The sequence below is a fragment of the Prionailurus viverrinus genome, chromosome B2, assembly GCF_022837055.1.
Source record: "Prionailurus viverrinus isolate Anna chromosome B2, UM_Priviv_1.0, whole genome shotgun sequence".
In the NCBI taxonomy this organism is placed as follows: domain Eukaryota; kingdom Metazoa; phylum Chordata; class Mammalia; order Carnivora; family Felidae; genus Prionailurus; species Prionailurus viverrinus.
Window position 1 is genome coordinate 89,353,840 of NC_062565.1, and position 23,645 is coordinate 89,377,484.

The 23,645-nt window shown below is 37.5% G+C and overlaps 1 protein-coding gene across 2 annotated transcripts in view; it reads right to left on the reverse strand.

The window, feature by feature from the left end:
* FBXL4 (F-box and leucine rich repeat protein 4) overlaps positions 1-23,645 on the reverse strand; it is a 90,163-nt gene that overhangs the window by 34,695 nt on the left and 31,823 nt on the right. The window contains exons 5-6 of one of the 2 annotated variants that reach the window (XM_047859772.1): positions 18,075-18,154; positions 4,345-4,558 (exon numbers count right to left, since the gene is read on the reverse strand). In XM_047859772.1, the coding sequence (XP_047715728.1) occupies positions 4,345-4,558; positions 18,075-18,154 (294 nt within the window). Of the gene's footprint in view, positions 1-4,344; positions 4,559-18,074; positions 18,320-23,645 lie in introns of both variants that reach the window. The other variant, XM_047859771.1, reaches the window with a different exon arrangement.

Here is a 23,645-nt window from a genome sequence, read left to right on the forward strand (position 1 = left end):
TTTTTTATACACTCAATGTCAGAAAATTGTATAAATAAATGTATAAATTATTTTTATAATATTTTAGCAGATGGAACTACAACACAAATTTTATTTAATGCATTCCTACAATGATTTTAAATCTGTGTTTAAGTAACCGAGGGAAGGTGGAGATGATGCTTGCCATCTAGAGTTAGATACGTATAGATCTCCACTCTGGAGATAGGAAATCTTCTCAGGCTTTTACAAATCACACTTCTTGAAAAATATACTCGTATGTGGAATTCAAGAAATGAAACAAAGGAACAAAAGAAAAAAGAGACAAACAAAAAACCACACTCTTAAATACAAAGAACAAACTGGTGGTTGCCAGAGGAATGGTAGACGGGAGGATGGGTAAAACAGAAAAAAGGGATCAAAAGTACACTTAACACAATGAGCACTAATGTATAGAATTGTTGAATCATTATATTGTATCCCTGAAACTAAAAAAAGAAAATGATTTTAACAATATATAGTCATATTCTATCAGTTTCTTGAGGTAAATTAAAGAAAACTGGATTACTTCATGATTTCCTGACACTTAGATGTTGTTGATATAGAACATTTCAAAAGCATCCCACAGGCTATACATTTTTTAAGGTATCTAATTTATTTTTTAAATTAATCGATTAATTAATTTTTATTCTCAAGTTACTTAACACACAGTGTAGTCTTGGCTTCAGGAGTAGAACCCAGTGATTCTTAAAAATCACCATAGATGTAAGGTGCCTAGCAAGTTAGTATAATTTCTTGTTTTTATCCTATTTTTCTTCCTGAAGATTCACTGAATAATTAACTGTGCTATATTTCTTCTTAAAGTTAAATTTCACCGGAAAATTTTTAAATGAGGCATTATCTTGCTCAGAGGACCTCAGACTTTATAGTACATAGGCCAATAAAAGAGTTAATATAGGGGCGCCTGGGTGGCGCAGTCGGTTAAGCATCCGACTTCAGCCTGGTCACGATCTCGCGCTCCGTGAGTTCGAGCCCCGCGTCGGGCTCTGGGCTAATGGCTCGGAGCCTGGAGCCTGTTTCCAATTCTGTGTCTCCCTCTCTCTCTGCCCCTCCCCCGTTCATGCTCTGTCTCTCTCTGTCCCAAAAATAAATAAACGTTGAAAAAAAAAAAAGAGTTAATATATCAGTAAAAATAAGGTATGGCATAATTTAAGAATGGACAGACCTACCCAAGAAAAGATAGCTGACAATTTTACACTCACAAGTGGTAAGTCATTTCACGACAGACCAATTAAAACATGGGCTAACACTATACTTAAACATGCATTCAGGGATAACGGCCTTTTTATTTCACAAAAGAAGAATCTGGGAATATGAGAGACTGTGTGACTCAACCTAGATCATGAAGCTTGTCACTGGGCCAGAACCAGAATAAGTCTTCTTTCCACTATACCAGGTTATCGGTTAAACTCTGGCTAAACATTGTGCCCCAAACTGAAAATACTGTATTAAACAGACGCTCTTATACTCACATACTTTCAGGCTTCCATAGATTAGAAAAAACGCCATGTCTATACAAGGGTATACCAATAAAAAAGGCTATATACCCAGATGGTCGTATAGGTCAATTCTAGAACAGATAATTCCCATCTATCAAAGCTATTCCAGATCAAAGAAAAAAATGGGAGTTTCCCATATCATTTTGCTGCGTTGTCGTAATTCTAGCCTCAAACCTGATAAAAAAGCAGGAAAAGGAGAACTAAGGCTCAATCTCACTTAATAAAGCAGATGTAAAAATTATTTATAAGTATAAATCCTTAAAAGATACTAACTATGAACCAGGCACTGCTATAGAACTTCATGTATAGTAAATCATTTAATCCTCACAAAAACTCTCTGTGGTGCATACTATTATTATCTCCATTTTACAGAAGGAAAAGCTGAAGTACAGGAGGTCAAGAAACTTCCTCAAGGTAACAATCCATAAGTGATAAAGCTAGAATTCAAATTCAGGTTAATTTGGCTCCAAAATATTAGGAAATTAACCCAGCTTTGTATTAAATTAAAAACATGTAGGGAGGCAAGGACTATTCGACATAAGTCATTATATTGAGATGAAAGAAAAAAGATGAATGTATCAATGGAGGCTTAATATACATTTTTGCTAAAATATTCTTAAGCAAACAAAAATTATAAAGACTATTTATCAGAAAGCAATATCAAACAACATATAAACTCAGTAAGCTGCATGAGGAGTTGTCTATTTAGTTCGATACTAAAGTTCCAGTGCCTAAAACAGTACCTAGCACATAATAGTCAAACGTTTGTTGTATAGATGTTTTTAAAATGAAACATTAATGACATTCTCACCACATTAAAAATAACACCGGTACACCTGTTATGACTCTATTGCTGCACATTATTTATTAATTTCTATCTAATAAAGCAACACTTTAAATACTAAAAAAGACAAGGTATAGTAATTTTGAGATTATGTAATTGTATCATTAGAAAATCCAAAAGACATAAATAAAAATTAGAACAATTATAAGCATTCAGGAAAGTGAGCAGATACAAGATAATGATACAAAAACAATGAACTTTAACAATAACCTATTAAAATTAAATAGAAAACAGTACCTGAGACTACAAAATGCAAAAGATAAACCTTTTAACTAGAAAGATACAAAACCTAAGTGAAGAAAACAACAATACGCTCTTTCTTGGACATAAAGCAAGGCTTACGTGACAGACAGGAAGCCTTATTAAAAAGCAAAATGAAATAAAACGAATACACTTCTGATAAAATCCCTTGCCAAAAGCTGTAAGTGGCAGAAGAATATACAAGGATTTAAAAAAAAAGGTTTAAAAGCTTAGAAATGAGACTTCCCCCACCATAGAGTAAAACACGCTACAAAACTACCATGGTGGTACTATTATCACTACTACTGTTACGTGCAGCTAATGTTTATTGAGAGTTTACTATGTTCTAGGCACCCTTTAAGCGCTTTACACGTAATTTAATTCTCACAATGACCCTAATATCTGTATTTTTAGTCTCTCCATTTTAGAGAAAAGGAAACGGAAATACCAGAGGTTAAATACCAGAGGCTGACCAAGGTAACACTCAAGACAGGCAAGAGTTCGCTATCGTGGGAAAACTACCGGTATCCCATTTTGGAAAAGTAATTTGGTTACTGTATTCATTCATTTAATAAATATTTATCAAAGAGCCAATCTTCACCAAGTACTATTCTAGATGTTGGAAACACAGCAATGAAAAAGACAAACAAGGCTCCTACTTTCGTAAAATTTATATCCCAGTGTAAGGAGACAGATAATAGCAAGAAAACAAAATCATTTCAGAGTGATACAGATGCCAGAAAGGAAATAATACTGGATAAAATGAAAGGAATGAGCCAGAAAGGGGCTACCTTTTTATCAATGTCCAAGAAGTGATCTCTGAAAAAAAAAAAAAATACTTGAGTTGAACACTGAGCTAAGAAAAGGGCAGCCATGTAATAAGCTAGAAAACATTCTAGACAGGCAGAAGGGCTGGGACCAGATCAGAATGTTCAAGTAACAGAAAGAAGGCCAACACGACTGAAGAAAAGTAAACAAGTATATGACAGTAAGTGGCCCCTAGTAGGTCCCAGCCACATACTCTTTGGTCCAATAATACCACTTACAGGATTCTATCCTACAGCAATAACAGCATGTAAATGCAAATTTCTGCACAAAACAATGTTATTGCTAGATAGTTTATAAAAGAAAAACAACTGGAAAAACCTGAATGTTGATCACTTGGGAAATGGCTGAATAGATAGATTATGGTATAACCTACACTACACAGTTAGTGGAAAATGTCAGGTGGTATATGTAGAGATCTGGAAAAAAGTCCTAGAGATGTTACATGAAAAAAGAAAGTAGGTCAATATACATGACAAGATTCCATTTTTCTTTAATGAGCCTCCTAAAATATGGTATCAAGAATTTTAACTCCTAAGTCTGGCCCTGGCTAAATTCCACTTTGCTTCTTAGCCCTCCTGCATACTATCATTCTGCCTCTTTTTCTAATTCATTCCCTGCCAGCATTTCAGCTCATCTCAGCCCATTGCTTATTACATGAACAGTATTACAAAAATTTTAAGAACACAGAGAAGAACCTCTTCCTATAATTATAAAAACAACACAATACACTTGAAATAATTTTGAAATGACTGAATCAGTTCTATTGATTTTAGAATAGTCAGGTGGCATCATAATCTATTTAAAAATCAGAAAGCACATTATCATGAGCAATTATAGGCAACTAAGTATTCGGTTGGCTATCACTGTAGCAAAGACATAAAGGATGGTTATTCTTACCTCTATTTTTGTTCTATAGAGAACAAGTCGTCTAAGACCGCATAATTTGGCAATGTGGTTGAAAGCTTGAGGTGGTAATTTATCACAGGATGAGAGATTTAAGTCCTGTAAATTTGGACACATCTCGGAAATAATCTCCAAGCAAGTTTCATTAAGAAAGTGGCTACAGGATAATTCCAGGCGCACTAATTCAGATCCACAAACCTTTAGAAACCTGTAAAAACAATGTTCCATGTGAATTTTGTAAAACTAAATGATACTTTTACAAGTACACTGGAATTACCTCAACTCTTAATAGACACCTTCAGAAGAATGGATTTCTACTAGGGAAAATGTAAAGCTCGTTTCACTTAAATTCTCATTTACTGCTTACCGAAATAGGCATGATTAGGCTAAAATAAATCAACCTGATATGATAAGATGTATTCACATCATAGAAAAAGTCATCCAATGCTAAGTGAAAAATTAAGAAAGCAAAGAATGCGGGAGTTGCGGCAAGATGGCGGCTTAGGAGGACGCTGGGCTCACCGCACGTCCTGCTGATCACTTAGATTCCATCTACACCTGCCTAAATAACCCAGAAAACCGCCAGAGGATTAGCAGAACAGAGTCGCCGGAGCCAAACGCAGACGAGAGGCCCACGGAAGAGGGTAGGAAGGGCTGCGAGGCGGTGCGCGCTCCACGGACTGGCGGGAGGGAGCCGGGGCGGAGGGGCGGCTCGCCGGCCAAGCAGAGCCCCCGAGTCGGGCTTGCAAAAGCGGAGGGGCCGGGCGGACTGTGTTCCGACAGCAAGCGCGACTTAGCGTCTGGGAGGTCAGAAATTAACAGCTCTGCTCGGAAAGCGGGAAGGCTGGAGGACAAAGGGAGGGAGAGCTGCTGAGCCCCCTGACAACAGAGCTCAGTTTGGTGGGGAACAAAGGCGCTCGCCAGCGCCATTTCCCCCGCCCATCCCCCAGCCGAAATCCCAAAGGGAACCGGTTCCTGCCAGGGAACTTGCTCGCTCCGCGCAAACACCCAACTCTGCGCTTCTGCGGAGCCAAACCTCCGGCAGTGGATCTGACTCCCTCCCGCTGCCACAGGGCCCCTCCTGAAGTGGATCACCTAAGGAGAAGCGATCTAAGCCTGCCCCTCCTGCCCCCGAGCACCTTGCCTACCCACCCCAGCTAATACGCCAGATCCCCAGCATCACAAGCCTGGCACGGTGCAAGTAGCCCAGACGAGCCACACCACCCCACAGTGAATCCCGCCCCTAGGAGAGGGGAAGAGAAGGCACACACCAGTCTGACTGTGGCCCCAGCGGTGGGCTGGGGGCAGACATCAGGTCTGACTGCGGCCCCGCCCACCAACTCCAGGTATACACCACAGCACAGGGGAAGTGCCCTGCAGGTCCTCACCACGCCAGGGACTATCCAAAATGACCAAGCGGAAGAACTCCCCTCAGAAGAATCTCCAGGAAATAACAACAGCTAATGAGCTGATCAAAAAGGATTTAAATAATATAACAGAAAGTGAATTTAGAATAATAGTCATAAAATTAATCGCTGGGCTTGAAAACAGTATACAGGACAGCAGAGAATCTCTTGCTACAGAGATCAAGGGACTAAGGAACAGTCACGAGGAGCTGAAAAACGCTTTAAACGAAATGCATAACAAAATGGAAACCACCACAGCTCGGCTTGAAGAGGCAGAGGAGAGAATAGGTGAACTAGAAGATAAAGTTATGGAAAAAGAGGAAGCTGAGAAAAAGAGAGATAAAAAAATCCAGGAGTATGAGGGGAAAATTAGAGAATTAAGTGATACACTAAAAAGAAATAATATACGCATAATTGGTATCCCAGAGGAGGAAGAGAGAGGGAAAGGTGCTGAAGGGGTACTTGAAGAAATCATAGCTGAGAACTTCCCTGAACTGGGGAAGGAAAAAGGCATTGAAATCCAAGAGGCACAGAGAACTCCCTTCAGACGTAACTTGAATCGATCTTCTGCACGACATATCATAGTGAAACTGGCAAAATACAAGGATAAAGAGAAAATTCTGAAAGCAGCAAGGGGTAAACGTGCCCTCACATATAAAGGGAGACCTATAAGACTCGTGACTGATCTCTCTTTTGAAACTTGGCAGGCCAGAAAGAATTGGCAAGAGATTTTCAGGGTGCTAGACAGAAAAAATATGCAGCCAAGAATCCTTTATCCAGCAAGTCTGTCATTTAGAATAGAAGGAGAGATAAAGGTCTTCCCAAACAAACAAAAACTGAAGGAATTTGTCACCACTAAACCAGCCCTACAAGAGATCCTAAGGGGGACCCTGTGAGACAAAGTCCCAGAGACATCACTATAAGCATAAAACATACAGACATCACAATGACTCTAAACCCGTATCTTTCTATAATAACACTGAATGTAAATGGATTAAATGCGCCAACCAAAAGACATAGGGTATCAGAATGGATAAAAAAACAAGACCCATCTATTTGCTGTCTACAAGAGACTCATTTTAGACCTGAGGACACCTTTAGATTGAGAGTGAGGGGATGGAGAACTATTTATCATGCGACTGGAAGCCAAAAGAAAGCTGGAGTAGCCATACTTATATCAGACAAACTAGACTTTAAATTAAAGGCTGTAACAAGAGATGAAGAAGGACATTATATAATAGTTACAGGGTCTATCCATCAGGAAGAGCTAACAATTATCAATGTCTATGCACCGAATACCGGAGCCCCCAAATATATAAAACAATTACTCATAAACATAAGCAACCTTATTGATAAGAATGTGGTAATTGCAGGGGACTTTAATACACCACTTACAGAAATGGATAGATCAACTAGACACACGGTCAATAAAGAAACAAGGGCCCTGAATGAGACATTGGATGAGATGGACTTGACAGATATATTTAGAACTCTGCATCCCAAAGCAACAGAATATACTTTCTTCTCGAGTGCACATGGAACATTCTCCAAGATAGATCATATACTGGGTCACAAAACAGCCCTTCATAAGTTTACCAGAATTGAAATTATACCATGCTTACTTTCAGACCACAATGCCATGAAGCTTGAAATCAACCACAGGAAAAAGTCTGGAAAACCTCCAAAAGCATGGAGGTTAAAGAACACCCTACTAACGAATGAGTGGGTCAACCAGGCAATTAGAGAAGAAATTAAAAAATATATGGAAACAAACGAAAATGAAAATACAACAATCCAAACGCTTTGGGATGCAGCAAAGGCAGTCCTGAGAGGAAAATACATTGCAATCCAGGCCTATCTCAAGAAACAAGAAAAATCCCAAATACAAAATCTAACAGCACACCTAAAGGAACTAGAAGCAGAACAGCAAAGGCAGCCTAAGCCCAGCAGAAGAAGAGAAATAATAAAGATCAGAGCAGAAATAAACAATATAGAAACTAAAAAAACTGTAGAGCAGATCAACGAAACCAAGAGTTGGTTTTTTGAAAAAATAAACAAAATTGACAAACCTCTAGCCAGGCTTCTCAAAAAGAAAAGGGAGATGACCCAAATAGATAAAATCATGAATGAAAATGGAACTATTACAACCAATCCCTCAGAGATACAAACAATTATCAGGGAATACTATGAAAACTTATATGCCAACAAATTGGACAACCTGGAAGAAATGGACGAATTCCTGAACACCCACACGCTTCCAAAACTCAATCAGGAGGAAATAGAAAGCTTGAACAGACCCATAACCAGCGAAAAAATTGAATCGGTTATCAAAAATCTCCCAACAAATAAGAGTCCAGGACCAGATGGCTTCCCAGGGGAGTTCTACCAGACGTTTAAAGCAGAGATAATACCTATCCTTCTCAAGCTATTCCAAGAAATAGAAAGGGAAGGAAAACTTCCAGACTCATTCTATGAAGCCAGTATTACTTTGATTCCTAAACCAGACAGAGACCCAGTAAAAAAAGAGAACTACAGGCCAATATCCCTGATGAATATGGATGCAAAAATTCTCAATAAGATACTAGCAAACCGAATTCAACGGCATATAAAAAGAATTATTCACCATGATCAAGTGGGATTCATTCCTGGGATGCAGGGCTGGTTCAACATTCGCAAATCAATCAACGTGATACATCACATTAACAAAAAAAGAGAGAAGAACCATATGATCCTGTCAATCGATGCAGAAAAGGCCTTCGACAAAATCCAGCACCCTTTCTTAATAAAAACCCTTGAGAAAGTCAGGATAGAAGGAACATACTTAAAGATCATAAAAGCCATTTATGAAAAGCCCACAGCTAACATCATCCTCAACGGGGAAAAACTGAAAGCTTTTTCCCTGAGATCAGGAACACGACAAGGATGCCCACTCTCACCGCTGCTGTTTAACATAGTGCTGGAAGTTCTAGCATCAGCAATCAGACAACAAAAGGAAATCAAAGGCATCAAAATTGGCAAAGATGAAGTCAAGCTTTCACTTTTTGCAGATGACATGATATTATACATGGAAAATCCGATAGACTCCACCAAAAGTCTGCTAGAACTGATACAGGAATTCAGCAAAGTTGCAGGCTACAAAATCAATGTACAGAAATCAGTTGCATTCTTATACACTAACAATGAAGCAACAGAAAGACAAATAAAGAAACTGATCCCATTCACAATTGCACCAAGAAGCATAAAATACCTAGGAATAAATCTAACCAAAGATGTAAAGGATCTGTATGCTGAAAACTATAGAAAGCTTCTGAAGGAAATTGAAGAAGATTTAAGGAAATGGAAAGACATTCCCTGCTCATGGATTGGAAAAATAAATATTGTCAAAATGTCAATACTACCCAAAGCTATCTACACATTCAATGCAATCCCAATCAAAATTGCACCAGCATTCTTCTCGAAACTAGAACAAGCAATCCTAAAATTCATATGGAACCACAAAAGGCCCCGAATAGCCAAAGGAATTTTGAAGAAGAAGACCAAAGCAGGAGGCATCACAATCCCAGACTTTAGCCTCTACTACAAAGCTGTCATCATCAAGACAGCATGGTATTGGCACCAAAACAGACACATAGACCAATGGAATAGAATAGAAACCCCAGAACTAGACCCACAAAAGTATGGCCAACTCATCTTTGACAAAGCAGGAAAGAACATCCAAAGGAAAAAAGACAGCCTCTTTAACAAATGGTGCTGGGAGAACTGGACAGCAACATGCAGAAGGTTGAAACTAGACCACTTTCTCACACCATTCACAAAAATAAACTCAAAATGGATAAAGGACCTAAATGTGAGACAGGAAACCATCAAAACCTTAGAGGAGAAAGCAGGAAAAGACCTCTCTGACCTCAGCCGTAGCAATCTCTTCCTCGACACATCCCCAAAGGCAAGGGAATTAAAAGCAAAAGTGAATTACTGGGACCTTATGAAGATAAAAAGCTTCTGCACAGCAAAGGAAACAACCAACAAAACTAAAAGGCAACCAACGGAATGGGAAAAGATATTTGCAAATGACATATCGGACAAAGGGCTAGTATCCAAAATCTATAAAGAGCTCACCAAACTCCACACCCGAAAAACAAATAACCCAGTGAAGAAATGGGCAGAAAACATGAATAGACACTTCTCTAAAGAAGACATCCGGATGGCCAACAGGCACATGAAAAGATGTTCAGCGTCGCTCCTTATCAGGGAAATACAAATCAAAACCACACTCAGGTATCACCTCACGCCAGTCAGAGTGGCCAAAATGAACAAATCAGGAGACTATAGATGCTGGAGAGGATGTGGAGAAACGGGAACCCTCTTGCACTGTTGGTGGGAATGCAAATTGGTGCAGCCGCTCTGGAAAGCAGTGTGGAGGTTCCTCAGAAAATTAAAAATAGACCTACCCTATGACCCAGCAATAGCACTGCTAGGAATTTATCCAAGGGATACAGGAGCACTGATGCATAGGGCCACTTGTACCCCAATGTTCATAGCAGCACTCTCAACAATAGCCAAATTATGGAAAGAGCCTAAATGTCCATCAACTGATGAATGGATAAAGAAATTGTGGTTTATATACACAATGGAATATTACATGGCAATGAGAAAAAATGAAATATGGCCTTTTGTAGCAACGTGGATGGAACTGGAGAGTGTGATGCTAAGTGAAATAAGCCATACAGAGAAAGACAGATACCATATGGTCTCACTCTTATGTGGATCCTGAGAAACTTAACAGGAACCCATGGGGGAGGGGAAGAAAAAAAAAAAAAAAAAGAGGTTAGAAAGGGAGAGAGCCAAAGCATAAGAGACTGTTAAAAACTGAGAACAAACTGAGGGTTGATGGGGGGTGGGAGGGAGGAGAGGGTGGGTGATGGGTATTGAGGAGGGCACCTTTTGGGATGAGCACTGGGTGTTGTATGGAAACCAATTTGTCAATAAATTTCAGGAAAAAAAAAAAAAAAAAAGAAAGCAAAGAATGCATTTCTCCTATCTATCTAAAAATCACACCGGAGTTTGTAGAGCCAAAATCCAAAAACATAACAAAACTCTTAGAAGATATTTCCCCCTAAACAATATCCATTCAGTGCTGGATAATTTACTTTGAATATGACACACAAAGTGAAAGCTTTAATTAAATGACTTCAAAATACATCAGACTAACCTCCTCTTAACTAAGGAAATGTGGAATTGGTTTAACCATACTATTGTAATGTTCCTTATGTTTGTTACTATTTACCATACTGATGCTGAAATTATTACAAGATATTCAATTGCAGCTTCGCGTAAAGTACACAGAAATTATTCAACACGGTGGACATAAAATTCCGTATCAGATTGGTAATAACAATATTTATCTTAGTTGCATTACAGATGGGGGGGGGGGGAACAGTCCTGTCCATAATCATCATCTGAAAATAATATAAAAGGAGATGTGAGTCTAAGAGTATCTGAATCCATGAAACTTTATCACCTAAGCAAATTGAACCCTTAAGTGTACCAAATCATCCCTGTCCAGGTCTCTCGACATTTTCTTGCCTATGACAATGTCACATCAGTGACATACTGTTAGTTTATTTATGTCACATCTTTTTTCCTCATTAGCTTTCAAATACACATATAAAATAAAACTGACTAAATCAATCACGAAAATAAAAGAAATAACACTAAAGAATTAATTTTTGGCCCTGTTCCACTACTTCCAAGCATGTGACCTTGGAAAAGGCATTTACCTAAGTCTTAGCATTTTCTCAGCTGTAAAAGGCAGACGAGAATTACATAACAGCACTCACCACACTGCCTCATGGTTTTGAACATCAAACAATATGTGAAAGCAGTTGGTAAAGGTCAAAGCACCCCACAAACATTAAAATAAAAGTTAAATCGTGGCCAGCTCACATTCAAACAACAATAAAAAAATTCAGTTGCTACCAATTTATTTTAAATGTTGAAAATAACTATTGCCCACGTATCTTATTTACACCTGAACGCCATTTATTCTCAATCCAATGCAATATATGTTCTGTTCTCCCTAAATTCGCCCTTTCCTTTTAAATGCCAAATTCAGTGCCCTTTCTTTTCAGTGCTTGAATTACTTGACTTATTGTGGCATTTTGCACAACTGCCCATCCCTTCCTTAAGATTCCCTGACATTCCTCAAGCTACTCCCTCTCCCAGATTTCTTCAAACCCATCCCACTACTGTTACCTTTGCTAAGTTGAATTAGGTAAACTGCAATTTGCATCAATCATGTTCATTAATTCATTAAACAAATATTTATTGAGCTCCTAGTATGATCTAGGCATTTCTCTGGGCACTGGGGAGTTAGCAGTGGACAAAACAAAGTCCCTGCTCTCGGGCGGCTTACTACATTTTGGTAGGAGGCAGGCTATAAACAAGTAAATGAGTAAAACAAATAATAAGTGAAAAGTGTCGGGGCGCCTAGGTGGCTCAGTAGGTTAAGCATCCAACTTCAGCTCAGGTCATGATCTCACGGTTCGTAAGTTCGAGCCCCACACTGGGCTCTGCACTGACAGTGCTTGGGATTCTCTCTCTCCCTCTCTCTCTCTCAAAATAAATAAACTTTAAAAAAAAAAAGTGTCAAGGAGGAAATAAAAGGAAGGAAGGGCAACAGGAAGTATCAAGGGTAGATAGGGTGGTCGGAGACACCTCGCTGAGATGAATCAAGACCGTAGCAGTATAAGCAAAGCAGGTATCTGGGAAAGAACTTTCCAGGCCGAGGGAAAGGCAAGCACAATGGCTTGGGGGCAGGATACCACACAGACTGAGGAAATGTGAAGAGACTAATGCGGGAGGTACAAAGTGAGGGGGAGATGAGGCGCAGGTCAGAGAGATAAGAGGCAGTTCATATAGTGTCTACGTTTTACTTTGAGGGGGATGGGCTTCTCAATCATCAGAGGGTCTTGAGCAGAGGAGTGACACAAACTCCTTGTGTTTTAGCAGGATCACTCTCGCTTCTAGGTAGAGGAGAGACTCAAGGGGAAGAGGAGTGAAAACGGGGGCAGTCAGGTCACAATATTCAGGAAAGAGAAGATGGTGCACGAGATCCAGGTGGTAGCAGTGAATGTGGTGCTCAATATTCAGGTTCTGGATCTACCTCAAAGGTAGGCAATGTATACTAATTATGACAGGGGAGCCTGGGTGGCTCAGGAGGTTAAGTATCTGACTTCGGCTCAGGTCATGATCTCACGGCTTGTGAGTTCGAGCCCCGCGTCGGGCTCTGCGCTGACAGCTCGGAGCCTGGAGCCTGCTTCGGATTCTGTGTCTCCCTCGCTCTCTGCCCCTCCCTCCCCTACCCCTCTCTCTCACTGTCTCTCTCTCTCCCTCAAAAACGAATAAACATTAAAACATTTTTTTGAAATAAATAAATAATGACATACCTCTATACACTGAATTGAACTCAGGCTCATCTATTCCTCAACTACTACTTTTTTTTTTTCTCTTGCTTTTTTTTTTTTTTTTAATCTTTGTTTATTTTTGAGAGAGAGACAGAATGTGAGCAGGGAAGGAGCAGAGAGAGACGGAGACACAAAATCCGAAGCAGGCTCCAGGCTCCGAGCTGTCAGCACAGAGCCCGATGTGGGGCTCAAACCCTCAAACCGTGAGATCATGACCTGAGCCGAAGTCGGATGCTCAACTGACTGAGCCACCCAGGCGCCCCCTTTTTTTTTCTCTTAACCACAATTTCCTCCCTTACTAACTTATTTATATTGAGCTTTATAAGCTGCCTCAAATTCCACTTAATGAAAATTTACTTGAAGAATTTACGTTTCCTCTATTCTTAAACAGACTAAATTCTATGGACTCAGGGTATTTTTCCTGTAGGTTAAACTATTCCTAAGAAATGGGACAAAATTAACAGTTTTACCTAGCTTTGGGTATAAATAACAGTTATAGGTGGTTCTTCGTATTTTTATAAACTAGCAACCTAGAAATGGATGTAGGGTTTCAGAGAACCTATTTTGATTTGATACTTCTACAAATATTTGAAGATTATAAAAGTTAAATGAGCATATTAACTCTTAAAACCTTTTAGCATCTTATCTCTTGAAGGTCTTCATTATTTGGCAAAGTACTTTGTTCTATAATTCTTTCCCAAATTGGACTTGGAATACTTGGACATCCCTTTTCTCCTTACCCCCATTATTGAACTTTTCTCCTCTAAAGAATTTACAGGCCAATCAGCAGAAAACCAACTGGTTAACAGACTAGAAAACTTCCAAATTGATTTAATGAATGGTAGAATTTGAAAGCACAATGAAGATAATGATCATGCCTGTACTACCTTTCTGACTTTCCCTCTCTCTTTTATATTGCATATTTTCAGGGTGAGCAGATTAGCCAATATCCCTATACTCTGTTTTCCTGAACTTACAGGATCTACACTACCTAATTTTTCATGATCTCTCCAGTTCAAGAAGGGAGAAGTAGCAGCAGAGTCAATTAATTAGCTGAACACAACTCTCGTTTCTTTCCTTAATGCTCCTCATTTAAATTTTATTTTAATGCATAATTACATGTATGTTTTTGTCTTGGTCATGTATTCATTCATCTCAATCGTGACACTGGTCACTCAAAATGAGAACTAAGCTTCTTTATTTCCTACAGCCTATTCATTCCACGGTGTGAATTCTCATAAAGTATTTCTTGATATTGGGGGTATTATGAGAAGACTTAATTTCACACGAACAATCCCAAACTAGGTCTCCTGCTATAAGAAAAGAAATAAATGGCTTATCCTTATGTGGTGAATTAATTTGTCCAGAGTAATGTAAGTACATAAGAAGTAACTTACTAAATGGTAACTTGCAGCCTAAAATAATAAAATCATATGAATGAATGATTTGAGTTTACTCATCAAAATAAAAGACACTAATCCTCACACTTGCCTGATGTATAAAGGTAAGGGGAGAATTAAACACAAATATCTATGGCTTCTGATTCCTAATTGTACATTTTGTTAGCTGACTCTCACTGAGTTTTATAAAATAGCATATTTAACATAATCTTTAATCCCATGTAATTTGGAACATTATTTAATACATCTGATCCAAAATAAAGCCGTTAAAAACAAAACTTGTTGGCAGGGGAAAAAAGTCTTAACGTTGGTCTCCAATCTCTGGGAATTGGACATTCTAAAAGACAACTGTATAAAGCATAGGTAAGCAACTGAGTAAACAAACAGGCAATGAGCTCTTTATCCCATAAAATTGTAGCTCTGTGTCAAAACATCTAATAAAGTTCTAGAAACTAAAAAGTATCCAAGAATGTTTTCTAAAGGAAACAATGAGAGGAGTCAGGGGTAAAAATCTCTGCATAGCTGAGGTGGAGATCAAGGTCATTAATTTGGGCAACTATCCGAAGAAAAATAGTAGTGGAAAAATAAACCTAAGGCTTTTTGAGCATCAGAGTGATATGATTAAGCCTCAGAGCACAAACAGGCAGGGGGGCAAAGAAATATCCAAGACTTTAGGGAACTGTATTATAAAAGAAAAGTGGAATTATAAAAGATGTGATTTTAATGAGTAATGATATGCATGAGCAGTACTTGAAGTTGCAAATCACAAATCTGGGGATAGAATAGGATTTTAATAACTGATTAAAACTTTTAAGTTCTTGTTATTCCGATTCAACCTATTTTCCTGCTCTTTTGAATAATATAAATTCCTAAAAAGTTCTTTGAAATCCAGTTAAACAGTTCCAACTTGTGAGGATAAGGTTTTTTGGCAACAAAAATAAATGGTATCAAACTTTTCCCAAAGACTTACTCATCATCACTGGTCTCTGGTTTAAAAATGTACTTTTTTTCTTTAAAGTATTATAAATAAGTCTTCTTCACAGTAATGAGCATAAATAGACCGTACTTATTCATAGATTATTCATTAATAATCAAGCCATGAATATTTATTGTTTATTCTGGGAATGCTGCCTACAAGGCATAATGACTATCAATTCGGCAGTCAAGTCAAGGGGGCCAACAGCAATCAGTAGGCAAAACTCCAATATCTCCCACCCAGAAAAAGAATTCTCTCTTCTCTCCCTGGTATTTAAACTTTTTACTTTCTTAATGGGAACAAGGACTATGCTTAAAGGAATGCTATCAAGATTTATAGTTTTACTACCTGAAATACTACAGTAAAATATGGAAAACTTAAATGTATGTATGTACCTTCGTGATTATTTAAACAGCCCCACAGCAACTAACATGGCTGAACTGAAAATGGAAGAGAAATTGCTAGAGAGAGAGTAGATTGGAGATTTAGTCTTGCAGATCTTTATCCCTTATGAGTCTAAAATTAAAAAGTAGCATTACTAAACTTTCTTCTTACAACTTATGTCTCTGCTCATGCATCAGAATGAGCTACATAAAGGGAGTTTTAAAACAATGATTTAATATTACTGCTACATTTTACTCAGTATATCACAGTCATATGCAACATTTTGCCAAAGAAGCTGGGCTTCAGCTGTTCGCCATCAATGTTTTCTTTAATGTCTACACTCATTAGTTGTCATGCTGTTATTTTATTAATTTTATTAATAAAAATATAGCATGTTTACATGTTTATATCTTTATCATTTCTGTAGCCTGAGGTAGGACTGTGTTCAACATCTCTTGATGTGGCCAACAACACTCACTATAATTCCTTATACACAAAGGGTGAAAACAAACAATAAATTCCCAGTAGTGGGAAACATTAAGGAAAGAGCTACAAGAGGAATGAAAATACCTGAAAGGTCCTAAGAATGTAAAATAATGCTTACTGACACAGTTATTCTAAGAGTCAGTTAGCCTTGATTTCTGACCTTAGGGCCTGTTCTAAATACCCACAGTTATCATTAAGCTCAGTTCTTCTTGGTCCTATTAGCAGAGAGCACAATTTTCAAATGAAGCGTATGTATCTGGGCCAACGGGAAGTAGAAAGGATTAAGCTGTGTTCCACTGGATTGCTGTCAAATGTCTAGCAATTTTTAAAATGTGGATTCTACAAAAATTCACCAGAATCACACTGCCAAAAAAGAAATGCCCATTTTTCTACCATAGACATCTCCTCTTAAGAAAATTCACATAATGGAAACCATTTTGTATACATAGCATGTTATAAAATCGTTATATCCTCTGACCCACCACACCATAATGTTTTATCGAAGAACTCCTTTCCCTGGCTCTATTTTTGGAGGAAAAGAAAGGAACTCGGTGCATCCGTGGTTTCAACATGTGCCATAAGCCATCACTGCTTGTGTTTATTTTTTACTTTGATGCATAAACTATCAATATTAGCACTTTGAACACATTGTGACATTAGTTATCTCATCTGAATCTTATGCTATCAAATATTTATTTTTGGAACTGCATCTTTATTTTTATAGTCTAGTCAAGGGAAAACAAGGCTCAATATACAAATTTCTAATTCATAAACCTCTGTTTAAGAATGTATCCACTGAGGATGCGTGAAGGGAGAGCTGTTGTTCATTTTTAAATTCTAAAAACGGGACAGAAAATTATTCATTAATCAAAAATCACAGGTAATTTCCCCAAAGTTTCTATTCCTTCATTATTTAACTTAATGAAATGATGGGATTAGAGTGTAACATACAATGAGAATAACTCTCAGCAAGGTTAAGAGAAAAACACCTGTTTGTATCATAAGAAAAATTAATATGGCATTACTAAATGAATATGCACTTGTGCAAGCTTTCAAATGTTTAACAGGTGACATTTAATAGTAAGGAAACGAAATGCTTCAATAGAAAGGAGCAGAAACACCTGGGCAGGTCTGCAAGTGTGGTCGCCTACTTAGCATGCAATTGCATTTTCAACATAATTAGTTTAAATGAGCTTCTAAATTTGGGTGATGTATTGCACATGTAATTAAGATTTAATTAAAAATGTTCTATAATAAATTGTTTTCCATTTCTGACAAATCACATTAGAGAGGTGGATTTTGATTTGGAAATAGTTTGTAAAATGTGTTAATCATCTATGCTGAAAATATGAGAAAGAAAAAAAGGGGGGGCTCTGTTCAAAGTTACTTGGGATTTAAAACATATGAGGTAAAGGGAAGACTTTCCTTTTATCTCATTATAAAGTTTCGCTGAAGGGGATGAAGAAACTTACTCACGTTTATAAGCAGAACACGACGATACACAGAATGGATCTCCTTTTTATTTCCGTATGGTATATGGTAGATACTTTCGGACTTTGGTTACGGAAAAGACCACGTAGTAACGACCGCAACAAGGCTTGGCACTAACCTGCTGAATCCTGCCACAGAGATGAAGCCCCTGTTCCCAGTCCAAGACAAGTTGAGCCACTGAACAAGGGTGCAGCGAGCCTGCAGAAATTCCAGAGAGGTGTCATTTAGTTTTGCCCAGTACGGCTGCAGATTGAGGTGGATGTACTGCAGAGGATCACAGCAGTGCTGGTTCAGTAGTTTGCAAGTCTGTGCTAGTCTACACAGGTCTGGCAGTGTAAGATGGTTCAGAATCAGTTGAATGAGCTACATCAAACAGAGAAACCAAGACCATCAGGACGGAGAAACAGTATCACGTAAGTATATCACATGGTCTAATAAAGAACAATCGTATCAAATTTGATGACAGTGTCTTCACATACTAGATAAACCAAGATTCATCCGAATTATCCAAATTAGAAGAAAGCATTCATGCATAAGACTATATTACATTTCAAAATTGTTTACAAGGTACTTCAAGTTCAGATTGACTACTCATTTTTTTCCAGTATAAACAATTTGGTAATCAATTTTTCATGGACTCAACATTTAGTGAACATCTACAGCCCAGCAAGCATGGTTATGGAAGAGAGCTCCGACTTCCAGAGTTTTGCAGGGCCCAGTGGGAACTGGTTAGTGCAATAAGATGTTTTAATAGCTTCGAAAAAGAGGAGCATAGGCTGCTATGGAAGAGAAGGCCTAACCTCGAAGGAAGAGTGTATTTGCACGAGGAAGGCTCAGCTTTAAAGGGCGAGAGGCAAACAAGGTGAAAGACTAGTTAGTGGTAGGGTCTGGGTAACTAAGAACTTGAATTTATTCTGAAAGCAAGAAGGATTCTTGAAGGGATATAAACTGCAGAGTGACAGGGTCAGATTTGTGTTTGGAAAGCCCATTGCAGAGGGTACTACTGGAGGCATGGAGGCAGGGAGGCAGAGAAACCGGTCAAGGAGCGATTACAGAATTCCCAGAGGAAAGAGAAACCATGGGCCTGCTAGCAGTGATGATGGAGTAGCACACGGATACAAAAAGTATTAAAGGGGAGAAATCCAAGGGATTTTTACCTCTAATTAAAATCGTTTTCCTCGAACTAGTTCAAGATTTGTTTTTTCTTGACGGTGCACAATTTGGGGTTTCTAAACTAATACTGTTGAATAGCCTATTCTGAACCAAGAAACACAAAGAAAAAAAAGACCAAATATTTGCTAAATGGTAAAAATCTTTAGATGAGAGAGAATATTGAGTTTCTTGCTTAACGCAGTATGTTTATCTAGCTACATTTTTGTTTTGCCAATATGCCCCTTAACCCAAATGATGTTCTTCTATTTATTTGACTACGTAAACCCAATACTAGTTTCAGGTCATAGTTTCACTGTTTTAGGCCGAAAGATTACAAAATAGTGACAACATGATATTTAAAACAAGCATAAAGAGTGCATAAAGTATGAGCACTGCTAACTAACATAAATATTGTGCTCCGTGAGGCTTGGAGGGTTTTTACTATTTATTTTTAAGACTGAACTAGGCTTTAAAAATATTAAGAGTGTGTTATAAAAAAAAAAAAACAGGGAAACATAAGGAAATTAAAAATTCGTCTAAAATCTCATCACCCCGATAACAGGTAAACTGCTGACATGTAAAATATTATACAAACAAAAAGAAAATTCGGGTAAAACATTAGAAAAACCAAACACTGAAGAAGGGTAGTATATGAGAAGTTTCTCCCTATCTATCCTCAAATCTAACAAACCCTCTCCCCATTGGTAAGCACTGTTCATTTTTCTGATCTCTTCCAGACAAATATGCATGAATATGTATAAAATCCTATGTATGAATATGTATAAAATATGTATGAAATCCTATTTTGGATTTGCACTAAAAGCTATACCTTGCTTTTTTCATTTAATAATTTATCTTGTAGGCATCTTTTTATCTGCACATAGAAATCCACCCCATTCCTTTTTAAAGATGTGGCATACTATTCAACTAATTTCTCACTTACGGAGTTCCTGGGTTTTTCCCCATCGCACATGATACTGCAGTATCATTGTGTGTGTGCATATTTGGCAAAATTTGCAAATATACCTCAGGGTAATTGCCCTTCAGAGCATCAATTTACTACAAACGGTGTAAAAAAGTACCCATTCACAGATGTCCTAGACAGTACTGGTGTCAATGCTTTAAATTTTGCCATTCTGAAAGCAAAAAAGGAAGAAACGAGAACAAAACAGTGTGACACTGTTGTTTTTTATTGCTGTTCTTTTTTTGTTTTTACTATAGCAATGTAACCCTTTGCCAAGGGAGTTGTCAAAGTTTCTTTCTTTTCTTCTGATCTGTTTCTGGATTCTATTGTTCCATTTATTTATTCATTATTTCTCTCTTATCAATAGCCCTGTGAGTCAAATGAGTTTTGTTCTAATTTTTTAAAAGTTTATCTGTGGGAGTGCATTGGACTGTTTGGTTGCAAATGAGATTCTATCTTCTTTGTTGACCCACAAATATCAGTCCTATAGCTTCATAATATGCTCTGTTATCTGGTGGGACTAGTGCCCCCCTCTAGCACTCTTCTCTTCCAGAATTTTCCTGAGTATTTTCATGTTTTTTCAGGTGAACTTTTCAATTAAAGGACAAAAATTCTGTTTGTATTTTAATTGGGACTTCATTGAATACATGAAGGAAAACTGACATCTTTACTTCATTGTATCTTCTTATTCAAGGGCATGGATGATTTATCATTTAATGATCTTTTATGTTCCTTGAGTTTCTAAAGCTATTGACTTTTGTCTATTAACTTTGTAACCTGCCAACTTTACTTATTGTTCTTAATAGTTTTTAGTCTAGTCTCTGAAGTATTCTAGTACAGAATCCTATCATCTAAAAAATGATGATGATTTTACAGCCTCCTTTCCAAAAATTATGCCTTTTCTTTCTCACATCTTCCAGCATTGGCTAGTACTTCCAGAACAATGTTAAGTAACATGGTTGTCTTGTTCCTGGCTTTAATTTAAATGTGAGCCACAAATGTGATACACATATATAATTTCAAATTTTTAGTAAATATTTTTTTTAAGTCAAAAGACTATAGTTAATAATACTCTATTGTATACTTGAAGGTTGCTGAGAGTAGATCTTAAGCATTTTCAACACAAACAAAAAACGAGAAATAACGATGTGAGGTGATATATGTGTTACTTATCTCGATCTTGGTAATCGTTCTACAATGTATATGTATATGAAATCATCATGTTGTACACTTTACATATATACAATTATATTTGCCAATTATTCCTTAGTGAAGTTAAGAATAAAGGCAAAGGAACAGGTAATATTAAATATATTTAATAACATATTAAAAATGATCATTTCAACATGTAAATCAATATAAAATTACTGAGATCTTTTATTTTTTTTTTTTTTTGTATGAAGTCTTTGAAATCTTGTATTTTACATTTTCGGCACATCTCAATTCAGACCAGCCATATTTCAAGTGCTCAACAGTACATGTGGCTAGTGGCTACCATATTGGATAATGCATTTCTAGTGTTTGATAATTAAATATGTTAGCTTTTGGTTAATGATATTTGGTAGTAGACAATTACTATCATATAGCTTAACCAGGTATTTATTTTTTTAACAGAGATGGATTACAAATTTGGATATCTGTCCAGCTGTCATTTGTCAACCAATTTTGTATATCCATTAAGATGACATAGGATTTTTCTCCTTTGACCTAGTACTATGGTATTATTATATAATTCTCTGATACCAAAACACTCTTGAATTCCAGGAATACATGCTGAATGATTTTATTGTATTATCTTTCAAAATAAGTCTATTTATTTTATTTGTTTGCTGAAGTACAATTGGTCTGTGGTATTTTTAGGTACTATAATGTTATACTGGCTTCATTAAAAAGTTGAAAACTTTTCTTTTTCTTTATGCCATGAAATAATTTAAATAATATAGGATTTATCTGTTTCTTAAATGTTTGAAAGAACCTATGAGCCACCTGGACTTGGCAATAGTAGGACCTTAAATATTTGTAGAATGAATTAAAAATCCATTGGTTTAACTATAATATTAAAAGTTATTTCAAGAGAGGGGCGCCTGGGTGGCGCAGTCGGTTAAGCGTCCGACTTCAGCCAGGTCACGATCTCGCGGTCCGTGTGTTCGAGCCCTGCGTCAGGCTCTGGGCTGATGGCTCAGAGCCTGGAGCCTGTTTCCGATTCTGTGTCTCCCTCTCTCTCTGCCCCTCCCCCGTTCATGCTCTGTCTCTCTCTGTCCCCAAAATAAATAAAAACGTTGAAAAAAAAATTAAAAAAAAAAAAGTTATTTCAAGAGAATTTGTAAAGGCAGTTAGCGTAAAAAGGCATTAAAAATTAAGTATATCTCTGTATCAGAGGATCAATAATTTACTTTTTCCAGATGATTTGTAATTTAAATAATATCCAGCAATTTCTGGCATTGTTCCAAACAAAAGTCACCAATATGAAAAGATGTATATTTTGTGTGAAAACATTCTATGGTAACTTAATATTACATTTTAAGCAAATATCCAAATAGAAAAAGAATAATGAAAAGTCACTGAGACCATGACACTGACATGTGAAAATGCACTTTGGGATTTTGATTAAATGAGAGATAACTGGTTTCAGGCCTACAGGAGAATACCCATTAATCATTATTTGTCTAGTGTCTATAAAAACATGTTTTCATACAGGGGTATCCCAGCATGAAGTACCATTTGCTACCACAGTGAGTGCAGGATGTGATGTTGGCAAGGGCTCAATTGTGCCCTTATTTTCAACTGTGGAAACACTCACTTGATATATTTAAATGTTGGGTTTTTTTTTCACTTTAAATAATTTATATTATCTTAAAAATAATTTGGGTGGGGGCGCCTGGGTGGCGCAGCCGGTTAAGCGTCCGACTTCAGCCAGGTCACGATCTCACGGTCCGTGTGTTCGAGCCCCGCGTCGGGCTCTGGGCTGATGGCTCAGAGCCTGGAGCCTGTTTCCGATTCTGTGTCTCCCTCTCTCTCTGCCCCTCCCCCGTTCATGCTCTGTCTCTCTCTGTCCCAAAAATAAATAAACGTTGAAAAAAAAATTAAAAAAAAAATAAAATAAATAAATAAAATAATAACAATAATTTGGGTAATTTTTTTTTTTAATTTCTCCTTTTAGTCACCGTGAGATCGTTCAGTGTTCTGCAGCATTAACTCTCTATGCAATGTACTCTGCTTTCATCATGGCTGGTTAATGTTCTCAGGACTACAGATTCTGTCCCTCACCTTCTCCCACGTGCCCTTGTATTGACCAAACCCCTTGCCTGTATTGGAAGCTTTCCCTCTCTACTGCGTCCTTCCCTTCAGCCTAGAAACATGCTGAAACGTCTCCCAAACTGCATCACAAACAGAAAACTTCCTAATCTGCTGCTTCCTCCACCATTTGTCCTTTTTCCTTTTAGAAGGCAAGTTAGAGCAGATAATACCTCTAATTCATACTCTCCTTCATTTTGATATGCCTTTTTTGAGTGCCATACAAAGGGGTGGAGTGTTAGTCAAGATGACAATATTATTCATTATTGGCGGACAGTC